General features: G+C 47.3%; 1 protein-coding gene across 1 annotated transcript; it reads right to left on the bottom strand.

Moving 5' to 3' along the window:
- Nucleotides 1-251: 251 nt before the first annotated feature.
- ARL8B (ARF like GTPase 8B) lies at nt 252-15566 on the bottom strand. Its single transcript, XM_075713891.1, has 7 exons — nt 15443-15566; nt 4236-4316; nt 3524-3597; nt 3008-3101; nt 2286-2353; nt 1985-2055; nt 252-544 (listed from the first exon to the last, which is right to left on the bottom strand). Exons 1-7 carry the CDS (start codon nt 15563-15565, stop codon nt 495-497), a joined length of 561 nt encoding a protein of 186 aa, XP_075570006.1. The 5' UTR covers nt 15566; the 3' UTR covers nt 252-494.
- Between the last annotated feature and the right edge of the window lie 3087 nt (nt 15567-18653).

Genomic DNA, 18653 nt, shown 5'->3' with positions numbered 1-18653 from the left:
TCTGCTTACATACACACATCACATGCATTTGTGAGATAAATCAGTATCCCACAACTCACGCTTAAATGTTTTCTAACTACTGTATGTGGCATCTTACAGAATCTCAATGCTGTCAAGCATCAGCATCTTCAAGCCACTAAACACTAGAAATAAAACACTTGCTGAAAATCATATAAAAACCTGGCCCTGAAAAACCAGAACAGAGTGTACCATCATAGTTAACATGGTAGAGAGATTTTCTTTTTTTTTTTAAAAAGCCCCCCCACAACCCTCCCACCATAGATGGTTGTAAAATAAATATTTGTGCTGACTTTATCATGACAACTCTAGTTGTTTTGTGACAGAATAGGAATACAAGTCTTCAGCAGTGCACATGAGAAATGAACCGTGAAAAGGCAGATTCTTGATACAGGATTTTTGGGTAATATCTCATTATGGAGGGAAGTGGACAATTGAGATTATGGCCAACTGGTACTGGAGATTCCAGGAAGACTTCAGCTTCTTCTAGATTTTGAATGCTGAATAAGCCACTGAAGCGTGATATCTAAAGAGAAAGAGAGAAGAGAAGTCCCATATTCAAGTGTGTCTATATGGATTTGTATAACTAGCATTGCTTTGGTATGCCAGTGTCCTCAAATACATGACAGGAATATCCAGCCCTTCTCTAGCGGATGGTCCAAGACGGATCAACAGAATGATTTTTTGGAATGCTTGCTGTCTGTGCTTTAGTCCTATAACTGCCCAGCACCCTTTAAGTAATATTTAAAGGAACTGCCCCAGACATCCTGGTTCCTCAGTCAACTACACCTCTAGAAAAAAAAAAAAAAAAAAGACATCCCTTAATCTGATACTTTGGTATGGCTCACATAATTAGTTTTAGATCAGCATTGCTCTATTTTTAGCCAGTCTGCCTCTCCTCACCTGATGAAAACAAAGTTAGTTTAGCCCTACAGTACAAGGCATCAAGGTCCTCCGTGCTTGAAAGAGGGTCGTCTCCTACAGAAGCGAAATGCACTAGCTTCCTTCCAGCAGCACCATATAACATGCTATATGTTACTATAGCATCAGTGATGCTCAGCTGTGCTGTGAGCCTTGTGGGAGATACTACAGAAGGGAGTATCTGCTTCTCCTGTCCACCATGTTTGAACCTCTAGCTGCAGGTAAGGTGACAGGAGCTTCTTGGACAAGAAGCCTGAAGAGTTCCACAGGCTGTTCATTTTTCCTGGAAAGAAGTTGAGTCCTTAATATAAAGCAGTTCTGGTATTCTCTATAGCTTGTTCCTGCAACCACCAGCCTGAAGTTTCCCATCATCTCATGGCAGCCACAAGAAGGCATCAGGAGAAGGACGGCAAGTGTTGTTAAGTACTGTGTTTTCATTCAGTTGAGATTACTCAGTTTACTTACCATAGTAGCGTCAAGTACTTGGTATTGCACAGTACCATGGTTTCTGCCTTTGAACTCCAGAAATTCTAAAGCAATTGATGTCAGCACCAGAAAAATTTACTGTTTGGCTACATGGAGTTGTGACTAGCACAGGCCACGACACAAACCGCTTTGATAAGAGAGCAAGGAAAGATGATTATTTCAAGGGAATGACTGTTGGGGAAAAACTGGCTGCAAGTACTTGCTAGCCTCCTGAAGTGAGCCAGAGTTGAGAGTACCTGACAGAAGCATCAAATCATTTAGGCCAAGCTAATAGCGAGACTAGTCAGCTATCTGCTGCAAACTAACTAAAGAAAGGCAGCAGATTTCACAGCAGACTGACATACGTTTTGATAGCTACAACCCCTACAACTTTAACACCAGTCAAGCTTCCTCACTGCCATCAGGAGTGATACTGAATTTAACCAGTGCACTTACACATTGTTCTTTGATTTGTTACCGGTTTCCTGAAGCCAGGAAGCTTGCGTTTAAGAAGTTACAATCCCCCCATCCATCCTCTGACAGCTCTTCATAATGCTTAGCATTTTAGGTTAATAGTTACCTATATTATCTTTCTCTTTGCAAGAAATTGAGTAGCAGCAGATTTCTCTGTCCTGAATAGCAGCAAGGTTCCTATGGAAGAGAGAACATTTCAACATACACTTCACTTATACCAAGGACTCTTATACTGAGAACCTAAACTGTTCCCCTTCTTCTCGACGTAACTTGTTTCTGTACGTTTCAGCTACCTCCTGTTACTGGGTTTTCTACTTACACGCGCACGCTTCTTGATCTAAAAACCCTAGGTACATGAATTCATTTACTGAGTTAAAGCAGCCTTTCTTAGGAAGGGTTAGACTTACATCTTTTCAATTAGCTGTTTCTCATCCAAAGCATTAGGAAGGTCTCTCTTATTTCCAAGTACTAGAACCTGAAATCCAGAGCAGAAGGAAACAGTTGCAGCTTTTCTCCCCCCCCGCCCCGCCCCCCCAAAAAACCCAAACAAAACAAAACCACCCAAAAACCCCAACCCACAAACAACAAGCTTCACAGGAGTCTGACAAGCAGTCTGCACTAGGCTATTAAATCTAACAGAATTCACTATTAAACCAGATTAAGAAGGAAGATTGACCTAGTCACAGGGAAAGAGGGGGTACAAAAACTGTTACGTGCAAAAAGCAAGCATGAAAACACATCAGCTGATAAAACTGAGAACGATCCCAGTAGACATTCAGCTGAGAGTCCCCAAACTTACTCTATACTTCTGCACTACACTCTGGTTAACCTGTACTATACTAGACTCTAGAAAAGAGCATAAACTCATGGTGTGGAATACTCTAAACCACTGTTGCAATTTTTTTTTTTTTTTTTCTGGTGGGCACTGAACAAGAATAAGATCCCTGAAGGACTGACTGAGGTCAACAATTTCATTTAAGGCACTAGGGGCAGCTATTGTTCATGCTTATACTAACCAGTAAGGTTAGGCCTTACACTTGACTTAAGAGTTCAAGCCAGACTTCAGAGTTGCTGAAGTTATGCGCATTCCTCAAGCAAGTTTAATACTGTGTAAGGCAACATTACTTACAGGGATTCCTTGTAACTGTGGCTTATCTAGAAGATTGTGCAGCTCATTTCGAGAGGCTTCTATTTTTTCACGATCTGCAGCATCTACCATGTAGCTTTAAAGAGAATTTAAGGTTAGGTCAGTGAGACTGAACTACTTCAGAAACAGCAGTGTTTCCTTAACACTGTCAGTTTTGAGCACATTCAACAAGGCTTTAAACAAAGCTAGGTCTCCTGAGCAAAGAATTGGTTCTTTTAAAAAAAATTCTCAGAGATCAGAGTAGATGAAAGATTCTTTCAGTTAGACAGCCCTGCCACCCAGTTCAGACAGGAAGTAGGTAGTACTCCAGATCAGACACTGATAAGAAAACCCATCTTGAGCCCTGAACTTAAGGGTAAAAAAAGGTCAATGTGGCTGCAGTACTGTTTCAAAGTTAAAATGAGTACTACTGAGTCAAGCATGCACTGTTAGAAAGGCTACACATGGAAGAGGAGCAAATCTGAAGTTAAGTACTAGCTGAAGGAAGACAACACTTACACAATAGCATTAACTCCTCTGCAATATCGCTCCCACATGCTTCGGAATCGTGGTTGCCCTCCTATATCCCAAATCTTAAGGCAAGGGGAAAAAGACAATTTAGCCATGCACCATGTTTAAACATGTCACGCAAAGATAAGACATAAAACCAAAACACCGTTTTTCCTTTCTCCCTAGGCCAGCTGCAGGACCTCTCACATATTAGAACAGAAATAACCCCTTGTACAGCTGCTCAAAGCTTGCAGACCCAATAGCATAAGATGCAAACTAGAGCATCGGACACCAGATGCAAGAACACACCTGTGTACTAAGATTACACACCGTGGTATACGAGAAAATAAGATATATTGACTTAAAACTTTGCTCATGATGTAAGCCTTCCCTTAAGCAACACTGATGAGCAGAAGATGATGATCTCTGGGTCCTTAACATGTGAATATTAACTCAGATTAAAGCCAGACAGCATTATCACAACATTGCTTTAACTAGTCCGTAAACTTGAAAAATCACACACAGATCTCATTTAAGAAACCCCATAAATAAACATAAGTGTATTCTTAAAGCTATTTGACAGATTTAGCTGAGCCTCTTCAGTTTCCTATATTTGTCCCAATGGTGGAAGCAAAACAGAGCAAACAGATAAATTTTCAACTGGAAGCTGAAGACAACCTTGCATGGGTTTAAAGAGAGACAGTCAACAACGGTATCATACCTTTATTGTAACATTACCCTTCGTAACTTTTCTCATGTTGAAGCCCACAGTAGGAATCATATCTTCACTGAATTGACCTGACTGGAAAAAAAGAAAGTTAAAATTTAGTGCTTATCTGATGCAGGTAGTTTACATAGCAAAATATCACAAGTTTTTTCTAACCATTTGCCTTCCAACTCAAGGCTTTGTAGCCAGAGTCGCAGATATTACATTCATGTGTACTGAAGCTTGTGTGAAGTCAGTCAAGTCATTTCTTACAAGCACTTAAATAATTTTTCAAGCCTTGAGGCAGTCAGGGGAGCAAAGCTACTTGGGGAGAAGTGCTTTGCATAGCTTGACAGATGGACAGCCAGGGCAAGTATAGGAAGAGCCATTCACCTACTTCTGCTGGAGCCAAGTTCTATACGTCAGGATCTCCTTAGTCACCTGGAAGCTAGAAATATCCAGAAGATTTTCCTCTGATGCAAGCTACTCTATGGACAACATTTACAGTAATAAATCATTCTTGTGGAGTAAGCCTCCAACCCACAGGTATGGGTTAACTCCCTGAGGAGTTTTAAAAGGCTGGAAAGTGGAAGGACCTGACAGGTCTGCTTCCTGCTAGGCTACAGTGTCCAACCTGTTCAGCAGTGGAAGAGGCAATCGAAATGCAACTAGAGAGTATTTCAGCCCGTTTCCACCAGAAATTCAGCATCACTTCAAGCTCTGACATAACTGCTGCAAAAGTGTTGCATTAGAGAGGTTCTCTAGTGGCAGATGTTTTACTATCTGTTACACTTTTATCTGTAACAACTTGAAAGCCAAGTTCACAGCTATCTCCTGTAGCTTACCCAGGAGCCATAACAAGTGTTATCAACTGTAGTACAGATTGCTCCCATGCTCCCTTGGCTATTTTGCAGAAGATGAATCTCAGCCACAGCGGTCATTATGTATCTCACTACATCCATCGTGTGCAACAGAACCAGTCAGTCAACCAGATTTGGAAAAAAGGTCGACTCAAATGCATTCAGTTGTTTAATTAGGGTTCGATATCATAGCAGCACAAAGTCTGCTTCCCTCCCCTGATGCTGCACAGAGAAGCCAGCCCAAGGTAAAAGCCCTTTATGATCTATGAAGCAGACATCATATCACCCTATAGAGTTAGGGCCCAACTCCTCACAAGCTGGAAGTAATAACTAAGTCTGACTGGACATGCTTTGAGTACATGCTGTTCAGAGTTTGCAGCCAGAAGACGATCAGCTTGTAATACCAACGCCTTGTCATTCACTTCTATGCCTGGAAGCCCATACATACTTTCTTCAGCTTGTTCCCCCTACCTCACCCCCCAAAAACCCTGTGATCTTCCACTAGCAAACCAAAGCTGCAAGCTTCACACAATACAGACTCCAGTATGATGCTGATAAAGATTAGAAGTCAACTGAAAACATAGAGATGATAGCAGTCTCAGTTGAGCTTATTGGGCCAAGTCCTCCAGTTAAACGGCAAGCTGATCTTGCTGTTGACCTCCAAAACAGAAATACATTCAGGGCTTGGATTTGAAGCCAGCAGTCCCCAGAACAGGTGGTGATTTTTCACATTTAACATCTGCTTTCTGCATGCATGGCTATAGAGACTAACAGTCTTTTAAAAGGAGTAAAAAGAATAAGTCCTTGAGTCCAAGGAATGCAACAGTAAACACAGCGATGACCTGAAAAATGGACAGCTTAAACCTCGTTAGGCAGGTGTTCTGCATTCTCATTTGAAAGAAGCGTCAACTGTTTAAGCCACACAGAAGAGCACGTATCAATCTCCTGCAGCACCGTCTCAGAAGCCGCTCTAACCTTTTTGCTAACTTAGCAAGGCCGGTGCACAACCTGAATGCCTGTTCATTAGGTTCCCGTTCCTGCCCCGAAAGCCCGGTGTATGAGTTGGCCATTTCAGCCAGTTTGATTACGTGTGGCTCAGCAGCAGATGGTTAACCATGCTTTCCCCGTCTGATGCAGGTTAGTTCAGTTCATAAAGCATGCACTGCCAATCTTGCCTTTGAAGGGTCAGCTTGCCATGGTTGCTCAAGAGCCACTGCATTCCTGCCTCTACAGTCACACCCTACACCTACATCTTCCAACCAAACATCTCCCAAGCACTCCCTGAAGCTCCATCTCTTTGCCCTACTTCGTATTACGCCGTATGCTGCCAGCTACTCCCACTCAGCTACTTCCAGATTCTTCACTCGAGAGCTGTTCCTATCAACAGTTCATGCTCTCTCACCAGTCTTTTAGGATAGAGATTCCTTCAGATTGGAGCAGCACCTCATTTGCCACGTGTTTAATGTAATGTTGAAGAAATTACTGTGATCCACAAGGAAGCTTTTACAGAATCTTCAGAAAAGCTGCTGCACCTTATACTACTTCCCAAGTACTCTCTACCCACGCTGCACATCCAGGTGCCATAAAAACTTGTTCTGACTTGCTTAAAAACTACACTACAGAGCCACTCACTTACAACTTGAGTTTCAGCTTTCTGTACTCTGCTTTGTAGGCGAGACAAGCCTGCGCGATCTGACATACTTTCTGAACTGTCAGAAACAGAAGGGTAGCAGGTGCCTTCACTGAGCTGCCTCCAAACACGAGCACGCCCTTCCTCCTTATAGGAAGTTTGGAGGCTGTGGATTCTGAGGTGGGCACTTCATACCTTTGAGGGGCACACCTGTCTGCAGGTTTTGAGCAAACTGATCAACTTACATCTTCATTTGAAAGACCTTACTCTGATATAAGTGTGGGTGTTCCTTTGTTCACAGTCAGTGTACCTAAAGAAAGCTACTGGCAGTCACCTTATCTTTTAAGACAGGTCAAAAAATGGTTAAAACTATTGTAACAGATTTTGCTGGCAGGCAGCTATCTCCTTTGATAGATTCTGCTATTGTATCCAACTGTCTTGGCCCAGAAACATTTCTCTAAACCCAAAATTTAGATGGCTTTTGTTTACTACTTCTACAGAGGAAAAAAGCCAGGAATTCAGCTGCATCTTCGAGTATTCATATGCAAAAGCTACTCGCACAGCAGAACAAGAAGAATATGCTTTTATTAGTAGGCAGTTCTGTTTGAATCAGACTTCCTTCTGCCCCCCCCCGCCCAGCAGATTACTCAGCCCTATCACTGTGTGTTCACAATACCATGCTTTCTCCTTCTAAAATAGGCATCAGCTTTAAAACAAGTTTGATAAGCACAGAAATATTTTCAATTCCCGATCTGAAAGCACTTGGCTGTTGTCATACACAGTAGCATTGCTCAAACACTCATCAAGGACAGCAAGAGTAGTCATTTACAAATCTAGCAACAGCATCTGTTTTCAGCACCTGTGAATATTCCAATAGGCAGACACTGTACTCCATCCAGGTCTCCTGGAAGATCAGCTTTGTGTACTAGAAGTGATTATTAATTAAGCCATTAGCTCTGAGGTCATACAGACCATACAGCATTAACACAAACTCTTCACTGAAGGTCACAAAACAAAGTTAACTCTTGCCCCTATGTGAAAGATAAGAAAGAGGAAGACTAAACAAAAAGAAGCATCAAAAGAAGCGTGGGCAGCAGGTCGAGGGAGGTGATTCTGCCCCTCTACTCTGCTCCGGTGAGACCTCACCTGGAGCCCTGCGTCCAGCTCTGGGGCCCTCAGCACAAGAAGGGCATGGACCTGCTGGAGCGGGTCCAGAAGAGGGCCACCAAAATGATCCGAGGGCTGGAGCACCTCTCCTATGAGGCCAGGCTGAGAGAGTTGGGATTGTTCAGCCTGGAGAAGAGAAGGCTGTGAGGAGACCTTATTGCGACCTTCCAATACTTAAAGGGGGCCTACAGGAAAGATGGGGAGAATCTTTTTAATAAGGCCTGTTGTGACAGGACAAGGAATAATGGATTTAAACTAAAGAAGAATAGATTTAGACTAGACATTAGAAAGAAGTTTTTTACACTGAGGGTGGTGAAGCACTGGAAGGGGTTGCCCAGAGAGGCGGTGGAGGCCCCATCCCTGGAACCATCCCAGGCCAGGCTGGCCGGGGCTCTGAGCACCCTGCTCTGGTTAAAGCTGTCCCTGTCACTGCAGGCCTTGGGCTGGGGGAGCTCTAAAGGGCCCTTCCAGCCCAAAGCATTCTATGATTCTATGATACAGACTGAATTTCAGAGACCACATGCAGAAGGAACCTGCAGGACTAATCTGTAAGCCTCCTGGTTTAAGAGATGTTCTCTTTTTAATACTCCAAGCTCCTGGAGAACCTAAGCACATGATATGCTAAAAGTTTAGTGCCATCTGATTCCTAAAGTCAGGTACAACAACGGGCATTGAAGTTCCACAGAGTTCATATTAAGGTAGGTGAAGATTAGCATTCAGGTTTCACCTCTGTTTAACGGAGGACAGTACTAGTCGCTGTTGCAGTGACCAAGATGAGTTGTACAGAAATGCCCTCTAGTATATATTCTTTCCACATCTGGATCCTGTATCATGACTTCATGTTTGATATGTTACGGATAACAAGCATACAACCCGTCTTTTGAAAACTCACAACTGACTACAGCCATCCCCCTATTAACTGGACCCTGGTGCAGGGAAACAAAAACTTTGAGCTTCCCTGTGTTGCTGGGACTTAGCGTGGAATTGCCCTGTTAAAGCCTCCTCAGTCCAACAGGTCTTACATTCAAAATCACTAAATCACCCCCAACGCTAGGCCTGAAGCACTTTAAGATGGAGGGGAGCAGGCAACAACAGAGCAGCCTTACATGATGCTTGCCCATTCCAGCTGCTATTGTAACAATCTGGCAAGCCAGAGATGCGGAGAAGATTGTATCATAGGGCAACATGAACCCATTTACCTGCCTGAGCACTGGCTTACCTTGGCTAAGGATTATTCAGAGGAGTAAAACTGCTTCCAGGCTGGACTAAGTCCCTGCACTGTATTCCAGTAATGTAGGAGTACAGGGCCAACACCTACCTGCATGAACCAGTTCGGGTTCAGCTCACCTCGTACCTAGTATTAACACTAACTCTTGCACAGACCGTAGCACTTAGGAACTGCGCTCTCCCTCTCGCTACCAGATCCACGTCTGGCCACCCTGTTACACACCAGCTAACGCCAGCTTTGGGGCGTGCTCCAAAACGCCACCACACGCGCCGAAGCACAGCCACAAGCACTGCTTCTTACCTGCAAGCCTGCAGACGGCCTCTCCCTCAGCCCACCGACAGGCCAGGGCAGCTCTGCCAGCCCGCACCCGCGGAAGTCTTGCCTCAGTTACACGTACAGTTCATTTCCCAGAAGGGTAGGATGAGAAGACTTCGGACAAGCCCTTAACTTACCATCACCTAACATTCCAGAAGCGTACAAAGGATGCAAGTTTAGTCTTTTAATACTTAGCTAGTATTGAAACAAGCTGCTTACTAAACCTAGCATTTTGTCCTGGTTTCAGCTGGGATAGAGTTAATTTCTTCCTAGTAGCTGGCATAGTGCTGTGTTTGGGATTTAGTAGGAGAACAATGTTGATAACACACTGATGTTTGAGTTGTTGCTAAGTACTGCTTGCTAGTCAAGGACTTTTCAGCTTCCCATGCTCTGCCAGGGGCACAAGAAGCTGGGAGGGGGCACAGCCAGAAGAGTTGATCCCAACTGCCCCAAGGGCCATTCCATACCATACGGCGTCATGGGCAGTATAGAAACTGGGGGGGTTGGCCGGGGAGCAGCGATCGCTGCTGGGAACTGGCTGGGCATCGGTCAGCGGGTGGTGAGCAATCGCATTGTGCATCACTTGCTCTGTATATTATTATTATCATCATTGTTATATTGTTATTGTCACTACTACTACTATTTTACTTTATTTCAATTATTAAACTGTTCTTATCTCAACTCTTACTCTTCCGATTCTCTCCCCCATCCTACCGGGGCAGGGGGAGTGAGCGAGTGGCTGCACAGTGCTTAGGTGCTGGCTGGGGTTAAACCACAACACATTTCCAGTTGTCCCAAAAGTCAAAAATCCCAAAGCAAACCACACTCTGGCTATTTCATCTGCCTCTCTGTAGCCATAAGCTACAGCCAGAAGACTGCCAACTTCCAGGGAGTTGTGCTTACCAGACTGTCAGCACCAAGCCCTAAGCAGCTTCATCAAGTAATTAGGTGTAGGACTGGAATTCCTGCTTCCTATATCTTCCTTAAAAATTCATTTCAATACATTAAAGGAACCATTAAAGGCAGAACTGAAACTGCAGCAGTAGAACCGGTGTTCCCTCTTCTTTCTTTCCAGCTGGAGCGGTAGCTCTCTCCTGCTGGCACTGGAAAGCATGCTGCCTACAACGGCCCATCCACATGGTCCTCAACCACCAATTCACAGCTACGAGATGCTGATTCCACAGCCTGCACAAGGAGATTCTTTCTATCAACAGAAAAGGTCAGGGCGGCCTTTAGCTTGCATCTCATAAAGCTAACATGATTCATTACTGTTATAGGACAAATTTCTTCATATAGGCTTTGTTACTGCACAACAAAGATTTTTATCTTTACTCATAACGCTCTGCATCCATCTAGAAGACATCACGAACAAGCTTAGCCAACTAGGAGACAACATCGTTTGAGTATGGATTCCAGCCAGGACACTCCCAATCCACCTGAACTAGCATACTAACTTAAGCCCTGCTGTTCATAAATTTCCTTCTTTTCACCCCAAGAAAAAAGGTGCATCTCTCAGAAATCTCTTCTTAAAAAAAAAAAAAAAAAAAAAGAAAACCAACCAAAAAGCAGAGTAATTTTAGCTTTATATAAAGCTACCCCTACACTAAGCCTCCTTCATAGCCTCAACCAGCGAGCGCATCACGTATGGACAAATCCACTCTCCAGTTTCTGTAGTCTAGCATCCTTCTCGAAATACTTCAGTGTTTCAGCTACTTGTTGCGATCACAGTCAGCAGCTTGAACTCTAGTCTAGCAGCTTCAATCCTTGCGATCTAACAGTCCCTTGAAAGGCTTTACAACAGCACTTCTATGAATGATTGCTGCAGAAAGCAAAATAGCTTAATCTGACAAGAAAATGCATTTTTATTTCCCCAAGCCTGACTTCAATGGAATATTTAAAAGGACATGGCCTGCTTATCATGTAACTACCCCACAGCAGTGAAACAAGACCTAAAAAGGCGTGTTTCTTTCTAGAAGTCAGTCACGTAAGAGCTTAGGACATTTCATGGCTCTGATAGCCATGAAAGCATCTTTCTCCAGGTGTCATGGCTTAAAGCTCTTCCATTGCTTAAAAAGCGCTATACAGGAACTTAAGACCACGATGGAAAAAGCAGATTCTGATTTCAGTCACCTGTTTCAGACTATCTGGGGTACAGCAAGCAGAACCTCAGAGTATTAGCTGGTGTATGAGTCACCTCTTATTAGCTTTATTACCTAATGAAGTGAAGCAATCCACTTCAAGAGACTTCTGCGATTAAGAAACACTTCACTTAAAAATGTATCAACTTTCCTGCTTAACTGCTATGTGTAGGAAGTGACAACACACGCTATTTATGACCTACCTAGGTGTTTCAGAAGGCACCAAGGCAGCAGCAAAGCTCTTTGGAGCAATCTTTTTCCGCACTTTTCCGGCGTGGCTTAAGTCAAAGTTACTTATAATAGTCACGAGAACAATAGAAAGTCACAGCTCCCAACTGGCCAAAGGAATCTTTCCTTGAGAGGAGCTTCAAAAATTGCCTCTCTAGAAACCAAGGCCTCATTCAAAGGCTTGTCAGATATTCCAAAATTAAAAAACAAACGACAGTAATTCAGGCTTTGACACAAATCCTAAAAAAGGGATCTTATTTACCCTATCACCACAAACAGAACAGGTCAAGTTTAGCTCTTAAACCTGACAATCCTATCAGAAAAGTCCGACTCCCTCCCACCCCTGCAGTTCTCCTCTCCTGCCCGCTGACAGCCAGGCTACCAAGCTTCAGTGGTCCAGTGCCAAACGCCTGGATCAAGGATCAATCTACCAAGCTTCAAGCAAGACTTCACAGTAGGAAACACCACTCTTCCATGAAGTACTTTTTCTGAAATGGAACAAGCGTCCCATTATTCACCAGCTCGCAGCAGCCGCAGCCTGGACGCAGAGTCAGTTTACGCGAGTCATGTTTCAGTTGCCTCACACGAGCTGTGGAGCTCGCTTGCCTCTCCTACCTCCCCGCACCAGCGTGGCTGGGACTCGCAGCTTCGACAGCAAGTCTGCCGAAAGCCTGTTCACAGGCACTGGCTGCAGAGGTGCAAACGACAGAAGATAACTGCAGACTCCAGTAAATAATGGGCATGTCAAGCCCTCGGATAAGAAGCTAACAATTCAAGATGCAGTATCGGGATGACATGCAGTTTCTCTGAATAAGAGCCACAGGCCATCTACATTATGGAAATCAGGACCAGGAAGAAATGATATCCTCCCTTGTGAGCAAGTTTACTCACGCACATGGAAAACTTATGCTTAATATCTAATTAGAGACAGTGACTAAAACGAAGCCTTAGCAAAGCAGAAGCTGCATTAGTTGTACCCACCTATAATGAGATTTCACTGCTAAGGTTGGCTTTTAAACTGTCTAGTCGAACTAAGTTTGGTCTGACTACAAACTAAGTGCTTGTTTACACGGGAGGAATAAATATGGTCCAAACCAGCTACCAACTTAGAAAAAGATTATTCTAGAACTGGACTGTCTGCCTTTCACAGCCTTTCCACTTCAGTGGCAGTCAGGCACTGTATCAAGCCTCCTGTGTAACTGGCTTGAGTTTTTCCTCTAGTTACATATGCCTGATTTGATTGGCATAGATTACATGAGAGATTTATATTAGGTTCAACTCACTGTTGTCAAGAGACTGTTAATAGCCCTTTGTTAGGCAGAATGCAACCTTATAAGCCATACCAAGTTCCTGGTATGTAATCCAGCTTTTAAAGCTATTCCATAGGACTAGCATCTTGCTGTGTCATTCCTTTCATTTTAGTTTTATGGAATCCCAATGCTTGACAGCTACATCCATCCAAACCATTAACTGGCCTGCAGAGAGCAGTTATTTTTTTCCGGCACTCATTTCCAAATGCATACTCTGAATTAAAGTCAGTCAATGAAGCAACTAACAAGAAGTTAGCTCTTCATGCCATGGACGGCATTACTCCTTCTGTAAGAAGCAATATCATGCTGATAAAAAAAAAAAAAATAATGGCATGAGCTCCAGCTAAAATCAATAATAAAAGCCTGAGCAAGTCCCCTCACTCTGTTTTTTGCAGAGGGTCACTAGATTCCTTAATTAAAAACTTCAGAAATGTGACTTGCTACTTCCAAACCTAAAACGGCTAACTAGCCTGTGTCATTCTGCATAACAACTTCCTTATTTCACTCAGTTTTGCAAGGCTATTTGAATGACACTTACTCAGATAAATTTCTGGGTGTGATCCTAATGTGTGGTTGAAACCTTGGAAGATTCAACCCCTAGCAAAGCAAGCTGGATAGAGATATCAGCTTTACTTAGGAGTACTTTTACCATTTGACACAACTTAGATGGACTAAACTGACATGCGACTACTACAACCATTCTGTACTACTCCACATATCTGCAGCACGGTTTCACAGATAACTCCCCAAAGGAGATGTGCTGCTGGTACTACACAGACAGAATGGCAAAGCAGTGCTTTGTCAAGTGCCATCACCTTCCAGGACTCCAGAAAGACAAAAAACCCCACAGAGTAATCTCAGTGCCCAACGCTGGAGGAACACACCAATCAGCATCAGCTCAACAGCCATAGACTGAGGTTGTTCAACAATTTCAGAGCTCCATTTTCAGAAATCCAAGCCCAGAGGTGGTGGCAGCCACTACTGTGCGTGAAAGAAAAGGCTTCTGGCATTCTCGGGTTAGTCCAGCAACTTTCAGCTAATGTAACCAGGCAGGGGAAGAGTTACCTTTTATGAGGGCGGACCCATTTCACATGATTATCATGAAGCCCACTGAGTGCTAACATCCTCAACTACACAAGAGCTTGGTTACGTTTTGACAGCTAGTCAGTGTAACAAGGATTACGTAAAACTGCAAGAGAATGAGAGTCCTTTTCCTATCCAGTAACTCATCCAACTGACACTTAAATACATACATAAAAATACTCAGTAATATTAAGGAGAGAAACTCAAAAAAAAAAAAAAATTGAAGGTCTGCTCAGGTCTGAGGTTGAAGACATCAGCTTTCTCATTCCAACTGCACTAGATTCAAGTCAGTCATGCTCCCTGCAAAACCAAGAGGCACCCTGGTTTCCCATTTCAGCCTCACTACAAGGGCTTCCAAATTCCAGCTCGTCTCTCTGAATGGTTTCTGTCACATGCATCCGCAGAACAGGATACTGATGAAGCCGAATAAGCCATTTAAGCAAGCACCACTCTATCTTGTTCAACAATGAAAAAGCTTCACGTAGGAAGATTCCCACACCCTTCTTTCATCTGCTCCAGGCAGATCATCAGATAAGTAGGCCCAAGTTCAGCAGACTGCTGCTGTTAGGCTTGAAAGTTGTACTTCTCGGCGCACACCTTAAGAGAAAGCAGATTATTTGACACAGGTTTCAGCAAACAGGATAAGCAAAAATTCTTCGGGGAGGAGAACCACGAGTGGGAAACACTTAAATCATTTACCGAGGACCACTGAAAAGAAGTCACATGGGAGAAAGTTGCTGAAGACGCTCTTCACATCATGCTAACGTGAGCCCAGGCATACCGATATGCCGACCGAAGCCTTCGGAGCACACTGTAGAGCTCTGCCCTGATACGCCTATCCGTGTCTTCACGGGTCCCATTAGCACAGGAATGTTTATGGAGGCGATACGAGGCGATACGCTATCGAGGCGATACGCGGCCGGCTCGGCCACCTCCCCTCCGAGCCTAGCCAGCGAGGGCAGCCATGCCTGCTGCCCAGCGGGACAGCTTCACCCCAGCAGCTCAGCTCAAGCCCCGAGGCGTGCGGGACGCGCCCGTGGAACGGGGGGAGCCCAGGCCAGGCCTCAGCCCCCGGCTGCGGCGAGCGAGGCCGGGCACCAGGCCGGGCACCAGGCCGCTCCCGGCCCGGCCGCCGCCTCGCCGCCAGCCCCCTCCCGCCGGGCCCGCACAGGCCGCGGCGCTCCCCGGGCCCCGCCAGGACCCCGCCCGGGCCCCGCCGCCCCCCGCCGCGGCCTCGCCCCCGGCCCGGCGCGGCCCGCTCACCGCGATGACGTTGACGAAGGTGGTCTTGCCCGAGTACTGCAGCCCCACCAGGGTGAGCTCCATCTCCTCCTTCCAGAAGAGCGAGCGGAACCAGTCCAGCAGCCGGGAGAGCAGCGCCAGCATGGCGGCGGCGGGCGGGGGGCACTGGCGGGACCGGGACCGGGACCGGGACCGAGACCGGGACCGGGACGGCGGCGGCGGCTGGCGGGCACCCGCGCGCTCCCACACGGCCCGGCTCGCCCCCGCGCCGCGGTCACATGACGCCTCGGCGCGGCCCGCGCGGCGCACCAAGAGGGGCCGCGCCGCCGCCCAGCCCTCCCCGCGCCGCGCCGCACCGCCCCCTGCCGGCAGCCGCCCGCGCTGCGCGCGGGGAGGACCGGCGGCGGCGGGGGGGCGGGGCGGGGGCGGGGCCGCGCGGGGCGGGGCGTCTGCCGCGAGCCCTCAGCCCCGCCATCTTGGGCGGGAGGGGGAGAGGGGGAGGGCAAGGGCAAGGGCAAGGGCAAGGGCGGCTCACCCCCCTCAGCCCCGCCATCTTGGGCGGGAGGGGGAGAGGGCAAGGGCAAGGGCAAGGGCTGCTCACATCCCTCAGCCCCACCATCTTGGGTGGGAGAGGGGAGAGAGCAAGGGCAAGGGCTGCTCACATCCCTCAGCCCCACCATCTTGGACCAGAGAGGGAGAGGGCAAGGGCGAGGGCTGCTCACCCCCCTCAGCCCCACCATCTTGGGTAGGAGAGAGAGAGGGAGAGGGAGAGGGAGAGGGAGAGGGCCAGGGCCAGGGCCAGGGCCAGGGCCAGGGCCAAGGCAAGGGCAAGGGCTGCTCACATCCCTCAGCCCCACCATCTTGGGTGGGAGAGGGGAGAGGGCAAGGGCAAGGGCTGCTCACATCCCTCAGCCCCACCATCTTGGACCAGAGAGGGAGAGGGCAAGGGCGAGGGCTGCTCACCCCCCTCAGCCCTGCCATCTTGGGTGGGAGAGGGAGAGGGAGAGGGAGAGGGAGAGGGCCAGGGCCAGGGCCAGGGCCAGGGCCAAGGCAAGGGCAAGGGCTGCTCACATCCCTCAGCCCCACCATCTTGGGTGGGAGAGGGAGAGGGCAAGGGCTGCTCACCCCCCTCAGCCCCACCATCTTGGACCGGAGAGGGAGAGGGCCAGGGCAAGGGCAAGGGCTGCTCACATCCCTCAGCCCCACCATCTTGGGTGGGAGAGGGGAGAGAGCAAGGGCAAGGGCTGCTCACATCCCTCAGCCCCACCATCTTGGGCCAGAGAGGGAGAGGGCAAGGGCTGCTCACCCCTCTCAGCCCTGCCATCTTGAGCGGGAGAGGGAGAGGGCAAGGGCTGCTCACATCCCTCAGCTCCGCCATCTTGGGCCAGAGAGGGAGAGGGCTGGTCACCCCCCTCAGCCCTGCCATCTTGGGCAGGAGAGGGAAAAAGCCACTCACCCCCCCTCAGCTCCGCCATCTTGGGTGGGAGAGGCAGAGGGAAAGGGCCACTCACCCCCCTCAGCCCTGCTATCTTGGGCCAGAGAGGGAGAGGGAGAGGGCTGCTTACCCCCCTCGGCCCCACCATCTTGGGTGGGAGAGGCAGAGGGAGAAGGCCACTCACCCCCCTCAGCCCCGCCACCTTAGGCAGCTGCAGGCAAGAGGGTGTCCTGCACCCTCAGGGCAGCCCAGCCACCGTGCCACGGCCGCGTTCAACCCCTCAGCTCCACGGCCCGCCGCTCTCGCTGCCGGTGGTCCCCTGGCAGCCGTGCCGCGCTCCCAGCCCGCACCCCCTGACCCATCCCCGGCTGCCGCCTCCACCCGGCCCCACCGAAGTGCCCCAGCCACCCGCTGAGGCTCTCGGAGCCACCCTGGCTGCTCTGCCACCCCACAGCGTGGGGGGCGGGACCCCCACCAAGGCTGCGTGGTGGGTTGAAGCTTCAGTTATAAAGGACGTCGATCGTGGGGGCTTTTCTGGGTGCATCCTCTACTTTGTTAGAGTTCTCAGGTCGGCCACCTGAGAGCTGCTGTTTTGTCCCCCCACCTTCCTGAGCTGGAAGCCGGCCTGCAGGCAAATCCTAGGCTTGCAGAGGACTAAGGATCAAGAAATATTAACCATAATATTTTCATGTGACAAACGCAGGGTATTTTTTAAGCAAGTGAAATATCTCATAAACCCTTGTGTGTGCTCTTAGAACTTCCAGAAACTAAGGGTCAGCCCACGTGACCTTGCTATTCTCAGTTATTCTCACATAACCGGCCATTGTCTCGAAGTTTTTGCCGGGAATCTATGCGTTTTGCATGGATTTGTGGAACTTCATACAATTGGCCTCGGCCCATCCATCCAGCCTGTCCAGATCCCTCTGCAGAGCCTTCCTACCCTCAGGCAGATCGATTGGTTTATTGGTTTGGTTTAGTGGTGGACTTGGTAGTGTTAGGTTAGTGGTTGGACTGGATGATCTTAAAGGTCTTTTCCAACCTAAATCTATGATTCTATGACTTTTTCAGGTGATTTACTGTGGATCTTGCTGCTGTGCTGTAACTGGTTTATTTTCATTCCTGTCCAAGTTAAGCCTAGTTCTGTACAGTAAAGCCAACAGCGGCTGGAGATTAGAAATCCCCTAACTCCAAGGAACAGCAGAATGAGAAAGCAAACCAGCGCACACACCTGCATGTTTTTTAAAAGGAAAGGTGATTGGGGTGGTACAGATTTACAAGCTCTAGACATCTTCATTTACATAATAAATTCCACACCTTCTCTACATGTCCGTCCTCCGGAGAGACGCTGCTGAGGATCCCAGCGTTTATTGTTCACAAATCATGTACCGCCAGCTCTCCAGGTAGTTAAATGGTGACTTCTTCAGCATGAGGCCAAGGCAGGAGGGACGTGAGCTGAGCAAATGAAGTTGTAGCTGAAAAAAAAATCATGAGGAGTCTACAAGATGCCCAAGGAATATTTTCCTTTCACCTGAAGTACAATCTTTTTCCTCAGGATTTCTCATGATGCTGCAGAAAAACTTCCATGATTCAAATGAATCATCTCCATTAAGAGATATTAATGGATGTTAAACAGGATTTGTTGGTTGTCAATAGGTTGGAAAGCAGCTGCTGTTTTGCACTTGGCTGCAATGGTTCTCGAAATATTTTACAAATACTAAGGACCTAAGCCACTGCATGAAGAGTGGAAACAGAGTCAAGGCTCTCTGCCATGCTTTATTAGCTTGCTGTGCTTCATTA

The sequence above is a fragment of the Pelecanus crispus genome, chromosome 7 (assembly GCF_030463565.1).
Source record: "Pelecanus crispus isolate bPelCri1 chromosome 7, bPelCri1.pri, whole genome shotgun sequence".
Taxonomy (NCBI): Eukaryota; Metazoa; Chordata; class Aves; order Pelecaniformes; family Pelecanidae; genus Pelecanus; species Pelecanus crispus.
Note: the sequence above shows the minus strand (reverse complement) of the source record. Positions and strands in the feature narration are given on the sequence as shown.